This window comes from Oryza brachyantha, chromosome 2, assembly GCF_000231095.2.
Source record: "Oryza brachyantha chromosome 2, ObraRS2, whole genome shotgun sequence".
In the NCBI taxonomy this organism is placed as follows: domain Eukaryota; kingdom Viridiplantae; phylum Streptophyta; class Magnoliopsida; order Poales; family Poaceae; genus Oryza; species Oryza brachyantha.
Window position 1 is genome coordinate 14,250,787 of NC_023164.2, and position 17,082 is coordinate 14,267,868.

The 17,082-nt window shown below is 39.3% G+C and overlaps 2 protein-coding genes across 2 annotated transcripts; both read right to left on the reverse strand.

The window, feature by feature from the left end:
* Positions 1-999: 999 nt before the first annotated feature.
* On the reverse strand, positions 1,000-2,359 carry LOC102702259 (ethylene-responsive transcription factor ERF113-like). Its single transcript, XM_040520612.1, has 2 exons — positions 2,224-2,359; positions 1,000-1,672 (listed from the first exon to the last, which is right to left on the reverse strand). Exons 1-2 carry the CDS (start codon positions 2,357-2,359, stop codon positions 1,170-1,172), a joined length of 639 nt encoding a protein of 212 aa, XP_040376546.1. The 3' UTR covers positions 1,000-1,169.
* Positions 2,360-7,271: 4,912 nt separating this feature from the next.
* On the reverse strand, positions 7,272-15,248 carry LOC102702537 (protein BONZAI 1-like). The gene is made up of 16 exons (XM_040520902.1): positions 14,551-15,248; positions 13,918-13,965; positions 11,933-12,081; positions 11,797-11,845; positions 11,307-11,363; positions 10,535-10,717; positions 10,244-10,378; positions 9,955-10,016; positions 9,672-9,777; positions 9,487-9,601; positions 9,317-9,393; positions 9,085-9,222; positions 8,678-8,842; positions 8,480-8,593; positions 8,094-8,190; positions 7,272-8,004 (listed from the first exon to the last, which is right to left on the reverse strand). Exons 1-16 carry the CDS (start codon positions 14,722-14,724, stop codon positions 7,910-7,912), a joined length of 1,764 nt encoding a protein of 587 aa, XP_040376836.1. The 5' UTR covers positions 14,725-15,248; the 3' UTR covers positions 7,272-7,909.
* Between the last annotated feature and the right edge of the window lie 1,834 nt (positions 15,249-17,082).

The following is a 17,082-nucleotide window of genomic DNA, read 5'->3' on the forward strand; positions in this document are numbered from 1 at the left end:
TTGTGTTCGCGTTGATCCTTGTTCTGTCGTGCCCATTGCCAGACCTCCCATGCTTCATGGTTAACTGGGATGGTCGTAGATTGATCCATTGGGTGATGGTCGTCAATATTTATTAAATCAAATAAATACGGATTGTGTTTGTTATTTTGCACCGCTTATTTCATGTTACAATGATAAGTACAACAAATTACAAAGTAATAAGTGATAACAGTGGTTACAATTTCAGTAATTTCAGTCAAATAGTGAAAAACATAATTGAAGTTTGCAAAGATTTTAATCGCTTGAAAGCTAGATGTCCTTGTGAGTCATGACCTCCAAAACCCACTAACAATGAACTAGGTAAAAGAACACACCTTGGAGATTGTCTAGCTTTTAGATGAGAAAAAACGTTAAAAAACCTAAATGTTCATCTTTCATCAAAAAAACTTAATTGATCTCGTTGCTGACTCCTCATTTTCTCAACACAATTCCCTCTTTTTTTTCTTCCTTAGATGAGTTGCTGAACGATGAATTGTTCTCACATAAACATAAGAAATAATTTGGGGCAAAGTATATAGAAATTTAAATGCGTGAGAGATGATTGATGCAACAAGTAGTATTGCAAAATAACTTACATTTAGAGACAAAATTTAAAATTATACTTCACAAGTCAAATATGAAAACATTCATTAAAAAATAAAGCAAACCTGTTAACAAAATCATAATACAAATAAACTAAAGCTGCATCTCACTTAGCATGCGCTAAATTTTTCGGATTAGCAGTGTGTTACTCTAAATGATACTCCCTTCGTCCCCGATTATAAAGAATTTAGTCTATTCGCTTATAATTTTTAATCATTCGTCTTATTCAAAAATTTAGTATAAACATAAAAATTTATAAGTAATACTTAAACTACTTTTAATAATAAAGAAAATAATAAAAAATAAATAATACTTTTAAATTTTTTGAATAAGACGGGTAGTCAAACATTACGAATAAAAAGTTAAAAATCTCTTATATTTATATCATAGGACGGAGGTAATACTATGAAATTTAGCCACGCACCCGTGGAAAAATTAAACAAGCCGCTACTTGCAAGGACATGCAAGAACGCGCGTAGTTGATGCGACATGCGACAGAAGAGAGAGAAAAATCATGGCCGTAATCGCAACCCATGCATACACACGAGCTAGCTCCTGTGCTCGCCGCGAGGCCACGTGCTAGGAGGACTAGGAGGCGACGTCGTGGTCGGCGTCGGCAGCGGCGGGACACCGACGAACCGCTGCGTCGCGAAGTCCATGATCTGCACCGGTGCTGACGACGAGGTCGGCGCCGCGCTGCAGCTGGCTGCAATGCTGGGCACGGCGGCGGCGGCGTCCGCGCTCCGGAGCAGCCGCGCGTACTGCATCAGGTCGGGGAACGGCGCCGCCACGGGGGCGGGCACGGCGGGGGAGACGAGGAAGCCGCCCTGGCCAGTGCGGCCGCGGACGCGCTCGGGGAAGTTGAGCTTGGCCTTGGCGCCCTTGAAGCGGAGCGCGGCGTCGTCGTAGGCGGCCGCGGCGGCCTCCGCGGTGTCGAAGGTGCCCAGCCAGACGCGCGCCGCCTTGTTTGGGTCCCGGATCTCCGCCGCCCACTTTCCCCACGGCCGCCGCCGCACGCCACGGTAGTGCCGCTCCGCCGCCGCCGCCGCACCTGCACGCACGCGCGCGTCACCACACACACGCACTGCACTGGTACTCCTTCCCATTTTGCATACGGAAATTGCGTTCTCCATTTTGCTCTTAATAAGAAATTGGGTTTGCTTTAATTAAGAAGAAATTCCGTTCCCCGTTTATTTCAACAGTATACAGCAAGTTAATTACTCTAATGGTTACTTCGGTCTATGTGTGGAATCAAACAAGCTGATACGTGATTAGCAAAAATACACACGAGGAAAAACAATTAATTAGCTTAATCTACACGAAAATAGGCAGATTTAATTATAATTTACTTAATAAAGCTTTAGATGAATCATCTGAGCAGAGAGTAGTAATTAATTATAGTATTTTTTTCATAAGGTAGGATAGTTTTTTATATAAAATTTAGTATTTTTGATATCTCAAGATGGTAAAATTGCTAGATGTACTCTGCTACATGCTCTTCCGTTTAGCCATAGCCCATAGATCGAGATAATCATGGCAGCTTAATTAACCACGTACGTGCTTGGATCACGTAATTACGTGCGTGTTAAGGGTAACACATACCTTGCGCCTCCGCGGCCTGAGCGCCGGCGGCGGCGGCGGCAGGCGGCCAGTCGGTCTCCGACGACGGCGTCGCGCCGGGCGCGGCGAGGTACTCGTCGTGGGGGTACCGATACAGCATGGCGCCGTAGGCGGCCATGGCGCCCGCGGCGTGCTCCTCCTGCTGCAGCTCGACCTGGCCTCGTCCGGATCCTAGCGGGGGCTGCCGCGACACGGGTGAGCTGCCGCTGCCGCTGCCGGCCGAAGCTTGCGGCGGCGGTTGGTCCGGCCGAGGCCGGCGCGGCTCCGGATGATCGTCAGGTAGGCGAGGTCGCTTCCCATGCCTCCGATGCTCCACCTTAATCCGATTCCGACGATCACACACACTCAAAAACTCGAAAACAAGATTGGATTACGAGATAGAGACGACGATCTTGGTGAGCTAGAAGAATGAGATCGATTCGATCGATCGCTTTCTTTCTTGATCGATTGAGCAAGAGAGCGAGCTAGACCTAACCAAAACTAATTAAATACGGATAATTAATGGAGCGATCGAGCCAGGAGAAATTAATCGATGGAATCGATACACATGCGGAGATTAATTAGCTGGACACGTAGCGGCGAATGGATATATGATATGGTCGTTGCTTTGTTAAAGCGAGCGGAGAAAGTCTTCGAGTTTGCCTTGGCATCCTCCGATCCTTTTACGTGTACGCCGCAGGCGTGGTCACTAGCTAGATTTTCCTACGTGCACATGGTTCACTTCACACTCAACGTCTCTTTCTCTGCACGCACGTACGATTGTGGCTATCACCTCAGGTATTTATGAGCTATACTCCCAGGTCTCAGTATAATAAGTATGCATACTATTTATTTATTAAGGACAAGCATGTAGTTGTATTACGAGATAAGTTCGGAGAAGTTTCTATATTTTGATACGGTAATACAGGAAGCATGTACGGACTGGATACTCTACAGTCGACATGGTGCAGTCCTCACTGACATATAGGCCCGGAGGGTCATTGGGCCTACATGTCAGTGACGAGATTCTTTGCAGCCGTCGACTGCAAAGGATCTTAAATCGGTATTAAAGCGGTACACAAATTTCCTTTTTTAGATTGCTTTTAATATTTGTGATTCATCTTAATCTTTGGCAAACTCTAGTGAACTCTGACAAAGAAAGTACGGAGGGGGAGGAGGAGATTTGTGGTGGGGAAGTGGGATGTGTTTTTCACATTATGGTCATTTCTTTTTTCAAAATTAATTTTATGCCTACTAGACTATTGCGTGCATATTTTCAAACCACTAAACAATACTATTCCTTTGAAGATACTTTCAATATGGAAGTTTCTGTAGTAAATCAAATAACATTAGGATGGAGATATCTATGCTTGTGTATAATTTTATAGGGCATGGAAAAAAGGTAATCATTTATTTTGTTGTCATTATTTTTATTTTAAAATGTGTTTTAGTTATAAATTACTTTTTTACATATTTGTATAAATTTTTTGAATAAAATGGTCAAACATGTGCTAGGAAGTCAATGGTGTCATCTATTAAAATACTAAGAAAGTAGGGATGTTTGTTTGGCATATTTGCAAATGAAAAATAATTTGTGAATAAAATTTTTTTAGCTATAAAAGAATGAACAAGTCCAGGAAAGAGAAGATCAGATCCAAGTTTCCTCAAGTCATATAAGAATACAACAGAAATAAGATATACACACCTTGTAGCCCGAATCTATGTAAATCTCTTCTCTTTTTGCCCGTGTGAAACTCTCTTGCTTTCTCTCCTGGTCCCCTGGCTAAACTCATAAAGGAGTGCTTCCAGTCTCCTGTTTAAGAACAAAGACCCTGACAGTAGTGTTGTTACTATTATTAATCCAATGATAACAACGCTTATTGGCGTTTGAGAAACCCTAGGTATTACAGAAGATCAATCTTATTTCATCGTCACAAACCAGCTCAATATCGTGTATTGTTATCGTCTATATTAAAAAAGACGCCTTACTACTGCTAACATTAGGAAACCATAGGTTTAGCTATGGTTTGCTAAATGTGTGGTCAATATGCTGTTAGCCACGTCCTGCGTATAAGTAAGAAATTGAATATTCGACATGAGGAACCATATGGTTAGAAAGTGTGATCAACTATGGTCCTAACATCAACGAAATAACTGGCTAACAGTTGATGGCGCATCTAAAGGTTTGACGTGACAAAGTTGAGACAGTACTGTTGAGTCCAACCCTCCGTCGGCCGTCTCCACTCGCAAGAGAGGACCAATTAGGGTGGGGATGCTGCCGAGACACTAAACCATTAACCATCGAGTACTCAGCTCGCATCAACTTTCCGAGAGGGCATCATCCTTTCAGTGAACTGCAAAGCAATTTGTCCGACGGGATGGTTCATGCGTATAGACAGAGATAATGTATCAGAGAATCGAGAGTTCCGATCCAGCGATCGGTACTAGCTTTGGTTGAAAATATTTGTCGTTCAGGATAAGATTCAGTTAAATTTATAAAATTTCAGTAATAAATTATTTCTTAAAGGCTTAGTTTAAATGTAAAACAAAAGGTATACATAATATCATAAATTTATTTTTGAAAATGATTATAAGAATTTTAGAAGGTTGACTAAATCTTATCTAAGTGATAAATAGCTTTGATAAAAGAGAGTACTAGAGTTAGAATATGGTGCCTTGAATAAGACAATTACCTATTTATAAACGAAAAATAATCTGTAAATAAAACTTTTCTATACAAGTGTTCTTAGTTGTTGAAAAGAAAAAAAGTAAAAAAGATGAAAAAACATTAAAAAACAATTATAGATTAAAATTTAGCTTATAAGTATAAATATAAGCGAAAAAATATCTACATATCGCGGAGAGAGTTGGAGGAATGGCTGGCCGGCACCGGCCAACCGGAAGCTATAGGCGATTGATCCGTCGCCCTCAACATCGGCAGCGGCAAAGATATTGATGGATGTGGTGACCATAGGACCATAGGATGTGGCCCGGGAGTCAAAGATACGCAGTACCCACAACGTCAATTGATCGACATCCATCCGTGATCCATCGTCCTATCCAGCACTGTGTTACGTTATTTCTATCCACCACTGTGTTACGTTATTCTCTTTTTTTCTCAACTTTTTTCTTATTTTATGCTCGCATGCTTCTTAATCGGTACGTGTTTTATATAATACTGCATATAACATCTCACGTTTGTAAAGTCTAAAATAATTTTTATAAGCTAATTTTATTGTTCATATGGTTAAATAGCTAAAAAATATTTTATCTTTTATCTACTGCTACTGAAGAAGGCAACTATGCACACCAAACGGAAGTGACTGCTCGATCAGTCCCCGACCCCATGAGAGGTGAGCGGCCGTCCCACGTTCCAGAGATTAATGCGCCACACGAATGCATTCAACCAAGCAACACGGTTACTGGAAGGGTTTATGTCCGTAATTCAAAGGCGACAAATTTGTTTGGTATTGTTATATTACTTTTTTATGGCTGTGTTACTATACTTTGCACGTTACTTTGTTTTTAATACATTATTAGCAAGTAGAGTTTTTTTTTTCGAAATAACAAATATTTCCTCCATTCCACGTTATAAGATCTTTTTAATCTTGCCTATATTCATATGTGGGAATATATGTGTGCTTATGAACATATATATATATATATATATATATACATACAAAATATATATATATATACAAAATATATATATTGATACATAAATGAATCTAGAAAACCTATAAAATCTTGTAATATAAAATGGATGGAGTACAAAATTAACATCAATGAGATCACTTTAAACATGGCATCGCATATGCGTCTTTCAATATATATTGTGTTAGTTCAATTACGAGAAAAAAAACCATATTTAACCTCTCAGCTGTGGCATAAGAGTGTGTGTATATATATAATAGCCTTATAAATAAAAGCACACACAAATGCTTTTACAATCACACATCTTTATACCTGCTTATGAAAATACTCTGTTCATCAAAAAAAAGGAAGTGTATTCCTAAAATTCCAATACAACAATAGTGAAGTGAAGAAAAGGATCAAAATACATCACATTAATGTATAAGTAGTATTGGTCGATGAATAAGCAGAAGGTACCTAAGTGAATTGATGGCAGGGTAAGAGTGGTTGATATATTTTGTTTACAAAGTTTTAACTCTGGAAATTAGCTTATTTTGGAACGAGAAGAGCAGTGATAAAGGATTTGTAATGGGACCACGTGGCCACAAACTACAGTGTCCGCGTGCTGAAAATTGGAAGCAAGGCCTGCTGGGGACGAGATCTCCACTGAACAGGATTGCTCCTCTTTTTGGACATCTCCTCGCCTTGGCCAAATTATTATATTGCGATTCTGGAAGCTGGGTCTCTCAGGACTGAATCCTAATTGGTAATGTATCCTCTTACGACATCATGCAGACCATTTAGTCCTAGGGGTAATTGTATTATAAGTAGTATTAGCAGTGATTTGTTTGTGCGTGTTCTTTTTGGAAGAGGGGCGCAGCACAAGTTACTGCGTTTTTTATGCACCGTGTTTTTGTCTTTTATGCATGCTTCACTGCTAAACAGTTCATCTTATATAAAAGATCTATATAAAATTTTGTCATCTTACCTCCATACTTCGTAGAGTAGATTTCTAACTTTTTATAATTAATTTTATAGTTTATACGCTATACAAAATCAGAATGTAGCCCTGGTCCTGTCGTGCATCGACAGAGTTCTGGACTTGGACGATAACTCAAGAACACGTCAAAGGTGGCAAACGGATCTCTTGTGACGCCATGTGCAACAACTGACGGACTGAAATCATACAGAACTCCCGATAGATATTGCTTCCAGGTGCATCATGTCGTATCCTATGGATTCAGAGAAGAATGGTCACAATTCAGAAGATTCAGAAGTGCACAGCTCCAGGTATTTCGTGCTATACCTGGTACAAGATTCTGATATAGCACTAGCAAAAACATTAAACTCATTCTCAGATAACACAAACAAAAGTATCAAACTCATCAAAGTAAACTACAGCACAAGATAGTACTGGTTATAACGATAACGCAGGTAGCAAAACTGCATGTACATCATCATAACGCCATAACATGGAGAGTTATTAACAAAAATGTTTTTTTTACCAGGTACGAAAAATCAACATGGGGTTCAAACCCTTAATGTCAAGTCATGAATTTACAAGCAGGTATGAGTAAAACGAACACGTCCAACTTCCCTGATAGGAACAGCTAGTCTGGGGAATCTCCCAACTCAACCCGAACAAAGAAAATCAAACCACCAATCACTTGATTTTGAGCAGAAAGGTAGAAACGCCGAACCTTTAACCTTTACACGATCACAACCGATTCAAATGTTTAATCTGAGAACAATTTCCAATCTGTAGTGCCAACCAGTTCCTGCCTCAATTCACCTGCCCTGCACCATACTGTAGACTTGGCTTGCAAGAAGACAGCATGAAATGTGACGCTGATATTAGACCTTGGCTACAATTTCCAGCAGATCCATCTCTCTGACCTTTAACATGTCCAGACTATCCATCTTTACACATTTTCACACATCCATGGCTTTAAAATTTGCATGATGATGTGGCCCAATAGCCAAAATCATACTAACAAGACCATTAGAATGCGCATCTTCTATCATGTAAAGAATCAAAAATAGACGGTACCATATATTAACTAATTGCTTGAATTTCTCTTGTTCTCATGTAAGTCATGAACTGCCCTGGTATTTCAGCAAGAAGTGACTGAACTGTTGAAATCCCGCTGCCTGCGAGTATAGAATTAAATTATCAAATTGCTTAGTTTTCCATGTAAGCAAGACTCTAAGAATCATCACATGCAGAAGGAAATGCATACCATGGGCATCCTTCATTGGTGCAAACTGTATCATATCCCTTGATGCCACTCTTCCCGTTGAACTTTCTAGTCTCTCTCCTTTATTTGGATCTAGAAACTGCAAGGTGAAAAGTTTAATATCAACTAGCGTTTGCACATATTTGTATGACGATGCTAAAGCATTAGCAATCAGCCAGTCACATCACTGCACTCCTGTAGAACTTACGTGCCATATTTCAATAGAGAAAACTAAAGAAAATTAAAACTGACAGATGAGATGGCCATTTATACTTGTTCTAACTTTTAAGGCATTGGGCAAGACCTAGTCAAGCGCTTCAGTCTTAGCTCCAATAAGAAATAAGCAGACGAATCATACAACTGCAAGAAACTTTTTCCAGACCCATTACCTCCATTTCCTTGAAGTCCGCTCCACCAACTCCAACAACAAGAATGGACAAAGGAAAATCAGATGCCTTTATGATTGCATCAATAGTCTCTTGGAAATCAGTCACTACACCATCCTGGACAACAAATAGAAAAACATTGCCAGCATAGGAGAAAAAAATGATTATTTTAGGAAAACATGGGTTCAGTGTTACACATACCGTGACTATTAACAGAACAAAGTATTTCTGCTGATTGCTGGCAAGTGATTGGTTTGCTATTGCAGTAGCAGTGCTAACTACCGGACCAAATAGGGTGGGCCCAGCCAATGATACATTACGAAGTGCACTGATATAAGCTGACATAATCCCTTGTATTCCCTCTACCTAAGGAAATTTCATATAGTCAAGCACTCAGGCAACAGGCAAGCAGCTAACACATAACCACAAGAAGCATCTCAAAACCACAAAATAGTATGCACATAATTTCTTAGAAGAGAAATACATATGTTGTAAACCAAGGGCGCAAATGGAAGATCTCCAAATTTGCTTCCCAGATGGGGCACTTAGAATTCTTCTGCAGAAGATCATGGTAACTAAAGCACAACTACTAGTAAAGAGTAGAGTACCTCAGGTTGGTAGGTGCTGCCATTCAGGTTGAAACAGTGGGAAACAGGACCATCAATAGGTCTAGCTCCAAAACCCCACGAGGGAAATCGCTTGGCTGGGTCATAGTACTGTAGTATATCTCCTACTTCCAATATTGCCTGACACCATTAAAAAACAGTTTAAGTACCTAAGTCAATGTGCTCAGAGGGCCATCAGAACACAAGAACTAAGAGATGATAACCAATTGCTTACTTTCTGATATGCATTTGGCCGGCCAGTGGGATCGATATAATGCAAAGAATCTGGAAGCCGTGGATTTCCATTTGAAGCTACACAGCACAAAACATCAAAGACAATAAATTAAGTATGATTTTATGAACTAGAGAGCTGAAATAGTAGAAGGCCAGCCAGAACTGGCATACCCGTGAAGTCTACGGCTACCATAAAATTCAATTGACACCCAGAAGAAATATAATCTAGAAAAGTTTGTCTGTTGTTTTCAAGATATTTCTCCACATACACTTGACTCTTCAGTACCTGCATGCAATAGTAATACTCAGTTAATGCAATATAGCTGTTGCAGATATTCTACAGTAACAAATATTACCTCCTTACTGTGACTATCATGAGCAGTGCTGGCAGGAACAAAGAAATTTTCACCATCCTGACTATGATACATCCTTTCCAATTCTGCGACTGATTTTACTATCTTGCTGTCGAATTACAAAGGGTATCTAGTCAGAAAACAAATTGGAATTCAAGAATCAATGGCCCACGATCTAAGGTGCCATAGAACATACTAATGAATGAAGTAAACAGAAAAAAATAAAAGGACATATACAATTACAGTGAGTGCAAAAGGCACGGTGAGATACAAAGAGAATAATTACCCAACTAGGTCATGTTTGCCGTTGCTACTAAAGTTGAAGCACTCTATGATTAAAGGGTTCTCCTGCAACACAATAAAACATATTAGGTTCATTTTCATTGGTCCACAAAAACTCTCTTTTCACATGAAGGGAAGTATCAGCAGCAGCTAGTGGCACAGCAATCAAATAGGAGTATGTTATTTTCTTCCACCAACATGAAAGGTAATATATTTGTGTCCCGAAATAGTTTCTGATTGTAAACTCAACGTAAATACAAAAAACGAAAGAAGGATGAAGAAATTTCTCGTGCCTTACTTCCAATCTGTTGGAGATTCAAGATCACTGGCTTCCACTTGGGATTGAGGTCATTCTTCCTTACTTCTGTCTTACAAATTGGAACAGGCACTCCACTCTCTGATATTCTAGATATTAGCAAAAAGGGATCCTGTAACAAGTAAAATTAGAACGGTGAAAATACTTACAATAGACTGAATAAACAATTCATGTGCGTTGGTACAGACAGGCATGGACAATTGCAGGTCAAATGACAGAAAATACATACAAAACAAAAATAAAGAAGCTCATAGAAACATAAGCTTACACTTTTTGAGAGAAGGTCCTTGATTTCAAGATCTGAACAGCGGAATACCATCTCCATTATTGCTTTTGAACCAGCACTTTCTTCTGCCTGAATATTTAGCTCACCAAATTTACTAGGATTTGGTAGGTTATGTTCAGAAACACCAAGCTTTAAAGTCAACAGCCTGTTTTGTTTAGTGATAACCTACAAAAACATTCATAATCTTATTGAAAAAAAATAAAAACACCATGCATCTAAAATAATGGTAACCTTCAAACAGATTTGCAATCATGAAAACATGACCTCGATTAAGTCATCTCAGAAATAATATAAACAGTAAAGTTTTCCTTCACAGGTTAAGCTTCCTTTTTATCTTTCAATTATTAAAACAACTCGAATTGAGCATCTATATATATTACTTAAAAGTGAAGTCATCCGTCCTGTTTCCCACCCCATGACATGTAAAAAACACCGTTTCCATAAAAACCAGAAAAAAAATCAAGTGGTTTCTTTTCTCTATGGGCATGTGCAGTCCATTATCAAGTATATGGGTCTGTTGCAATGCAAGGGTATACTACTAGTAAATTTCAATATGACAATTAGAAGCGCAGGAAGAATATGCACAGAATCCACTTTACATTTTAGCCCTTTTCATTGAGTTTTAAAGTTCTACATTCCATGAAAAAAAGGTACAAAACAAAAATCACGTGTCAACATAAGGTATTATGTGTACTAAATTACTCAAGAGAGGAATAAATGGCCACAAAATTCTTTTAGCCAGAGTTAGGCATACCTCCGACAAAAGACAGACAGCCTCTCCAAGAAATTGTTGCTCTTCCAGCTTAAGCATCTGAGTTGAGGATCATATTAGTGCAAGAATTGTAAATTAACTGAGAGAAGAACAAAAGAAATGTGTGCTCCATAGTTAACACATCAGATGCTTTAACATCCTAGAAGAAACAAATTTGTCCATTCAAATATAGCTTAATAACATCAGCATTAAGAAATGGTTGGGACTAGAAAGAGCAAACTAAAGTAATTTAAATCTATAATTATCATAAGCATGGACAGATAATTCTCAGGACAGTTTTATTTTATGTTAGGCATGAAACTAACACTTTTAACATCCTAACTCACATGTAACTGAATTTAATGCAACATTTATCGCCGTAGATCAAATGGTCCCTATAACATGCCAGATTTTATCACATATGGACTTCCCAACAAGTGGAATGGGCAAAAGGATATTTGAAAATAAGAACAAACACAACTAACAAAATTACCTTTTCACTGACATCATGAAACTGTGGATCAATGTCATATACCTGAAACCTGTAAAGACAGTTATCTGTTAAAAAGAATAACATGATTAATGGGTGCCAAGTGAGAATTTTACAGTAAATCATAACAGACGCTTACACCATTGGCTGAAGAACTTCAAACTGGTAATTCACATTGATTCTTGCATTCCAAGATGGGTTCAAAGAATTCAATATTACTTCAGTACGCCCAAGTTCTTCAAGTGCTCCTTCTTTGCTTTTAGAATATGCAATGACCATGGGATTGCTCTGAGAGAAGTTGATAAAATATTAAGGAAAGTTTAATGAGATAGCACAAGAAGAATTTATGAAATTCACCACGGCACACATGCTGAAAGAAGATGATTGCAACTACTTCTACACAAATATTTAACCGAGGCTTGCATGCCCACAGGAGCTTTAATGGCATGAGTGTACTGGTTCGTAAACAAATCAATTTATATTTTGCATTTGTATGGACTATTTTGGGTACAAATGGACATTGAGTTATTGATATCACAATAGATTTCGTTGGTTGTGAATTATGTTTGGATGTAGGCACGTAGCATGGACTCACAAAATATTCATCTGTTGGTCTTATAACATACCCTTCAGACCATTGGGGGCACCGGCATACAATTTTAACAGATAAGTTAGAAGGCAGCTAAGTATATGCAACTGTTCAGGCTCGAGTATGACCAAATTGCCAACACTTCACTGGCTAAGTCAGTGGTTTGGCAAAATAGCATCATGAGATGACAATGCCGGTTGTCACGGGTTTGTGTGTTTGGGAAACGGGAATGAGCGGAGGCAGTAGCAGAGTAGCCACCCACGGTCAAAAGAAGGATAAGGGTGATACTCTCATCTCCCTGACACCATGGCAAGCTGAGTGAGGGTCAGGGATAGCATGCCTATAGAAAAAAATATGCCAACACTACAATTAAGGTGGAAAATGAGATGAGAAGAGATGGCTTGAGTAGTCCAGCATGGGTGGATACTGTGGCATGTTGACAACTGACATGGCTTTCTGACAGAGTTGTAGATGTGACAAATTTTACTCCCAACAGTGTAGCTCTCAGCTCTCTAGAATTTGACTGAGGTTGTCGTTCCTTGATAATTGTAACAAAAAAGCTATATGGGCTAGCGATAATTGTAACAAAAAAGCTATATGGGCTAGCAAAATCTACTCTCAATAATTTCTCTAAATATCTATTAATTAATGATGATTCTTAACTTATGAAAATTAGAGATGCATAGTAATGCTCGTTTGTAGATACCTAACAGGCCTGATTTACTCTATAGTGCACCAAATGATTTTACTCATTCTACATACTTCATTCATCATCCTTCAAATTGTACGGCTAAAATTATCTTTGTAAGATTGGTCAGTTAGGACGGATTCCACCCCTATTCCGCAGACTTTCTATATATTAGAGAGTTTCTAAATTAGAAATTATATTATCAATTATAGAGTTTCCACATGCTAGAAATTATCTTTCCAATTAGAAAACAAGACAAACACTTTATATATCAAAGACTTTATATTAAGATAAAGACATAAACTTTTCAATTATAAAGTTTCTATAAATATGCGGTATATATCTTTAGAATCAAAGTCTAATCACAACATCGACGTGGCTAGCGTAGTAGCACAAGCCGACGCAAAATGCCATTAGAGCACCGATAACGATGCCAAGACAATAAAATCCATGTTCATCATCGCACCACAGTTGCTCTCATCATCAGATCGATAAAGGCTCTAGACCACTATTATCGAACGCCCAAACCACCAAAAATTACTAATAATAACATCAGAGATAAATATATGGTAAATAGGAATAAGTATTTGGGGTTATAGGAATATTGCGTTGGCACCAACTTTTTATGTGAAATAAGCAAAGTAGATAAAATGTCGAATGATGCATCACTGCAGTTTATCATTTTAATTATTGAATGATATGTGCACCTATTGATAATAATGAACATGAAACACAACCACTGAAAACATCACAGGTAATTTTGCTTTGTTAAAAACTGTGGTATATTTTTTGAACTAACAGGAATTCGTGTGATAATAGGAACTAAAAGGAAACAATTGAAGCATACCTTGGTAAAGAATTCTTGGTCGCCCAAATTTGATGCAGAGAAAGATAACTGTTTCAAGAGGTCATATAGAGTTCTTGTCAAAATAACACACAATTAAACAGCGCATAAATTTACACAACGCCCACACATCACAATAGTCATCACATGAAGCTATGAAATGACAGAAATGATTAAACACACAACTTGCAAGATTCCAAGTGTTCATGCACGAAATCTTAAACCAAACTATAATTATCATCTTTTGAGCGACATTGTCAATTAGAAAAACACAGCAGCCAAATGCTGCAGCCGTCAGAAGATCGAAAATGTTCAGTGCTGCATCAAACGACAGGACGGCATGCTGAAGTTTCACGCCAGGTCCCAACCATCGTCAATGGGGCGCAGACCACACGCAAACTAGTTCCGTAGCGACCCAAGCAGAAACCACAACTCATGCAAAACGACGCGAAACCGCCAACCGCCCGCGCGCGGGCGCGCGGAATGGCACGGCTGGGGCACCTCGAGCCCCCGCCCGCCGGGACCACTACTTCGTCTACTCCCGCGTGATGCAAGCATAATTAAACCGCCTTCCGAAAAGGGCGTGGGTGGTGTGTCCGTGTGTGTGCGTGCGCGTGCGCGTGCGCGTTTCCGCACCTCGACCTGCGTGGACGCGCCGGCGCCGCGGGAGCGGAGGAAGCGGTCGGCCGCGGCGGACGCCGCCTCCGCCGCCGCCGCCGCGGGTCCGACGGAGTGGTGGTTGTTGTGGTGGTGGTGGTGGCGGCCCGCCCCCGCGTGCCCGCCCATCTCGTCGGAGCAGCAGTTCCCCATGGCTCAGCTTCCTCCTCCTCCTCCTCCTCCTTCCCCTCGCCCTCGGGGATGACGAAGCGAGACTGCGAGAGGGAGAAGGCGAGGCGAGGGCGCGAGATCTAGCGAGGCATCGATCTGGATTGCGCGGAGGAGGAGGAGGAGCAGTGCTGCAGCGGGGGGGCGGGCAAGTGGAGACGACACGGAGACTTTGGACCCCCACACCCGCACCCGCGGCCCGGTGCACGGGGAAGGGAGGGGAGGGCACGGCACGGCACGGCGAAACGGGGCGGAATTTACGGCTTTGGCCCTGCTCCTCCGCCGGACGGGGTGGGTGGGGGGAGTCACGGAGAAAAGTTTGACTTTGGTTTGACCGGCTGGGCCCTGGGCCTGTGGAGTGGGCACGACTACCTGCCCAATCAGCTTCGTAGCGAGCGCGTAACTTGCGGAGTTCACGCTCGGTCTTCGGATGCTGCCTCCGTTCTTCAATACTCCCACCACCCTTTCGGAATAAGTGATGATCTTGATTGAAATTGTATCCTAAACCAAAGTGTAAAAGATTATCTGCTGGAGCACTTATGTCGATTTTTCTTAATAAGTAATATATAAGTAAAAAAAAACAGAGTAAACAGGGATGTGTACAATTATTACACATCAAAGATGTACATTATGTTACTTGAGTACTGGAGTACTTGTCTGAAATTCATCGAAGTAAATGGCATTGCTAATTTTTTAGCACATTTGATTATTTTCCTATTTAAAAAACTTATGTAATTTTATTTATTTTATTAGATTAAATTTATCACTAAATCTATTTTAAGTATAACTCATATTTGTATAAAATTATTGAATAAAAGGAATGGTTAAACATGTGAAAAAAAGCAACACACCATCTACTAAAATACGAAGGGAGTGGTATATTTGTAAATTTAAGTTAACCATATGTTTTATGTTTAAAGTTAAAAAATGTCTACTCCCTCCGTTTCATAATGTAAGATATTTGACTTTTTTCTTGCAATGTTTAATCATTTGTCTTATTCAAAAATTATGAAAATATTATTTATTTTGCTTGGGACTGACTTTATTATCAAAAGAACTTTAAGCACAACTTATCATTTTTTTATATTTATACTAAATTTTTGAATAAGACAAATGGTCAAACATTACAACTAAAAAGTCAAACATTTTAAATTATGAAACGGAGATAGTATGTATTATGACTTTTGGCACATTATCACATATTAACATGACATGTGGCACGTAATCACGAGAAAAAAAGGACAGAGGTGAAAAATGCATTTATGTCATCTTTTATTTTGTGTTGCCCTTGAACTTATGTTTTTTTTTCACTTTGTACCATATAAATTACAGTTTGGATTACATGAAACAACTTTTGATATACATCAACGACCTTAAACGTATTGATTTAAGTACACCAGCGAACTCACCGTCTATATGCAATCTGTGTATTATCATATGGGAGGCTAGACATGGCCAGAAACTAGAGCTGGGTGGTCCAAATCATAAAAGTAATAAATTTATTTGGTCCAAAGTGCAAATCATAGTTTTTGCATTCATCCAAAGTGAAATTTAGACAATAAATATGACCGAAAGTGTAATTTACTTTCGAACAAATTATGAGTTGGCTCAAGGCTAGGAATTGTCCCCTACCACCCTGGAGATTGATGCTCGGGTTTGATACACATATGACACGCTGTGGAGTCTGATGGTCATATAGTGTCAATGGATATTATGAGGAAGCCACGGGAACACTGCCTCACCATTTCTAACCACGTGAGATAGTAGATCCACTCAATATCTCCAAGCAACTAGTAATCGTGCACGTGCAATGCACGTTTGTCAAAAAATACTGTAGGAAAATACATATAGTCACATTCAAAATTTAGGAGATACATCTCAAATAACCAAAAAGTTGTAGGTCAGCAGCTCTAAAATTGCATCAGAATTTGAAAATAACAACCGATATGGAGAAGAAACCTACCATCTATAAGCTTCATATACACTAAAACCAAAATTTAGGAACTACATCTCAAATAACCAAAAGTTGTAGATCAGCAGCTCTAAAATTGCATTAGAAATTGGAAATAACAACCGGTATGGAGAAGAAACCTACCATCTACACTAAAACCTTCAGATACATGGTGCTGATAATTAGCAGAAATTATCTTTGTTTGCAAAATTTTCCAATTTAAACCTTGAAGGTGTACCTAAGATTTCAAGATTAAGATGTTTTGTTATTTTATTTAGATCTATCGCATGTTCTTCTAACATCACCTTCAGAATTGTAGGGCCGTCAATAAGGGCATGGAATGCAAATGAAGATTTATGTATAGAAAAGTCTTTGAATTCTTACATGCACCT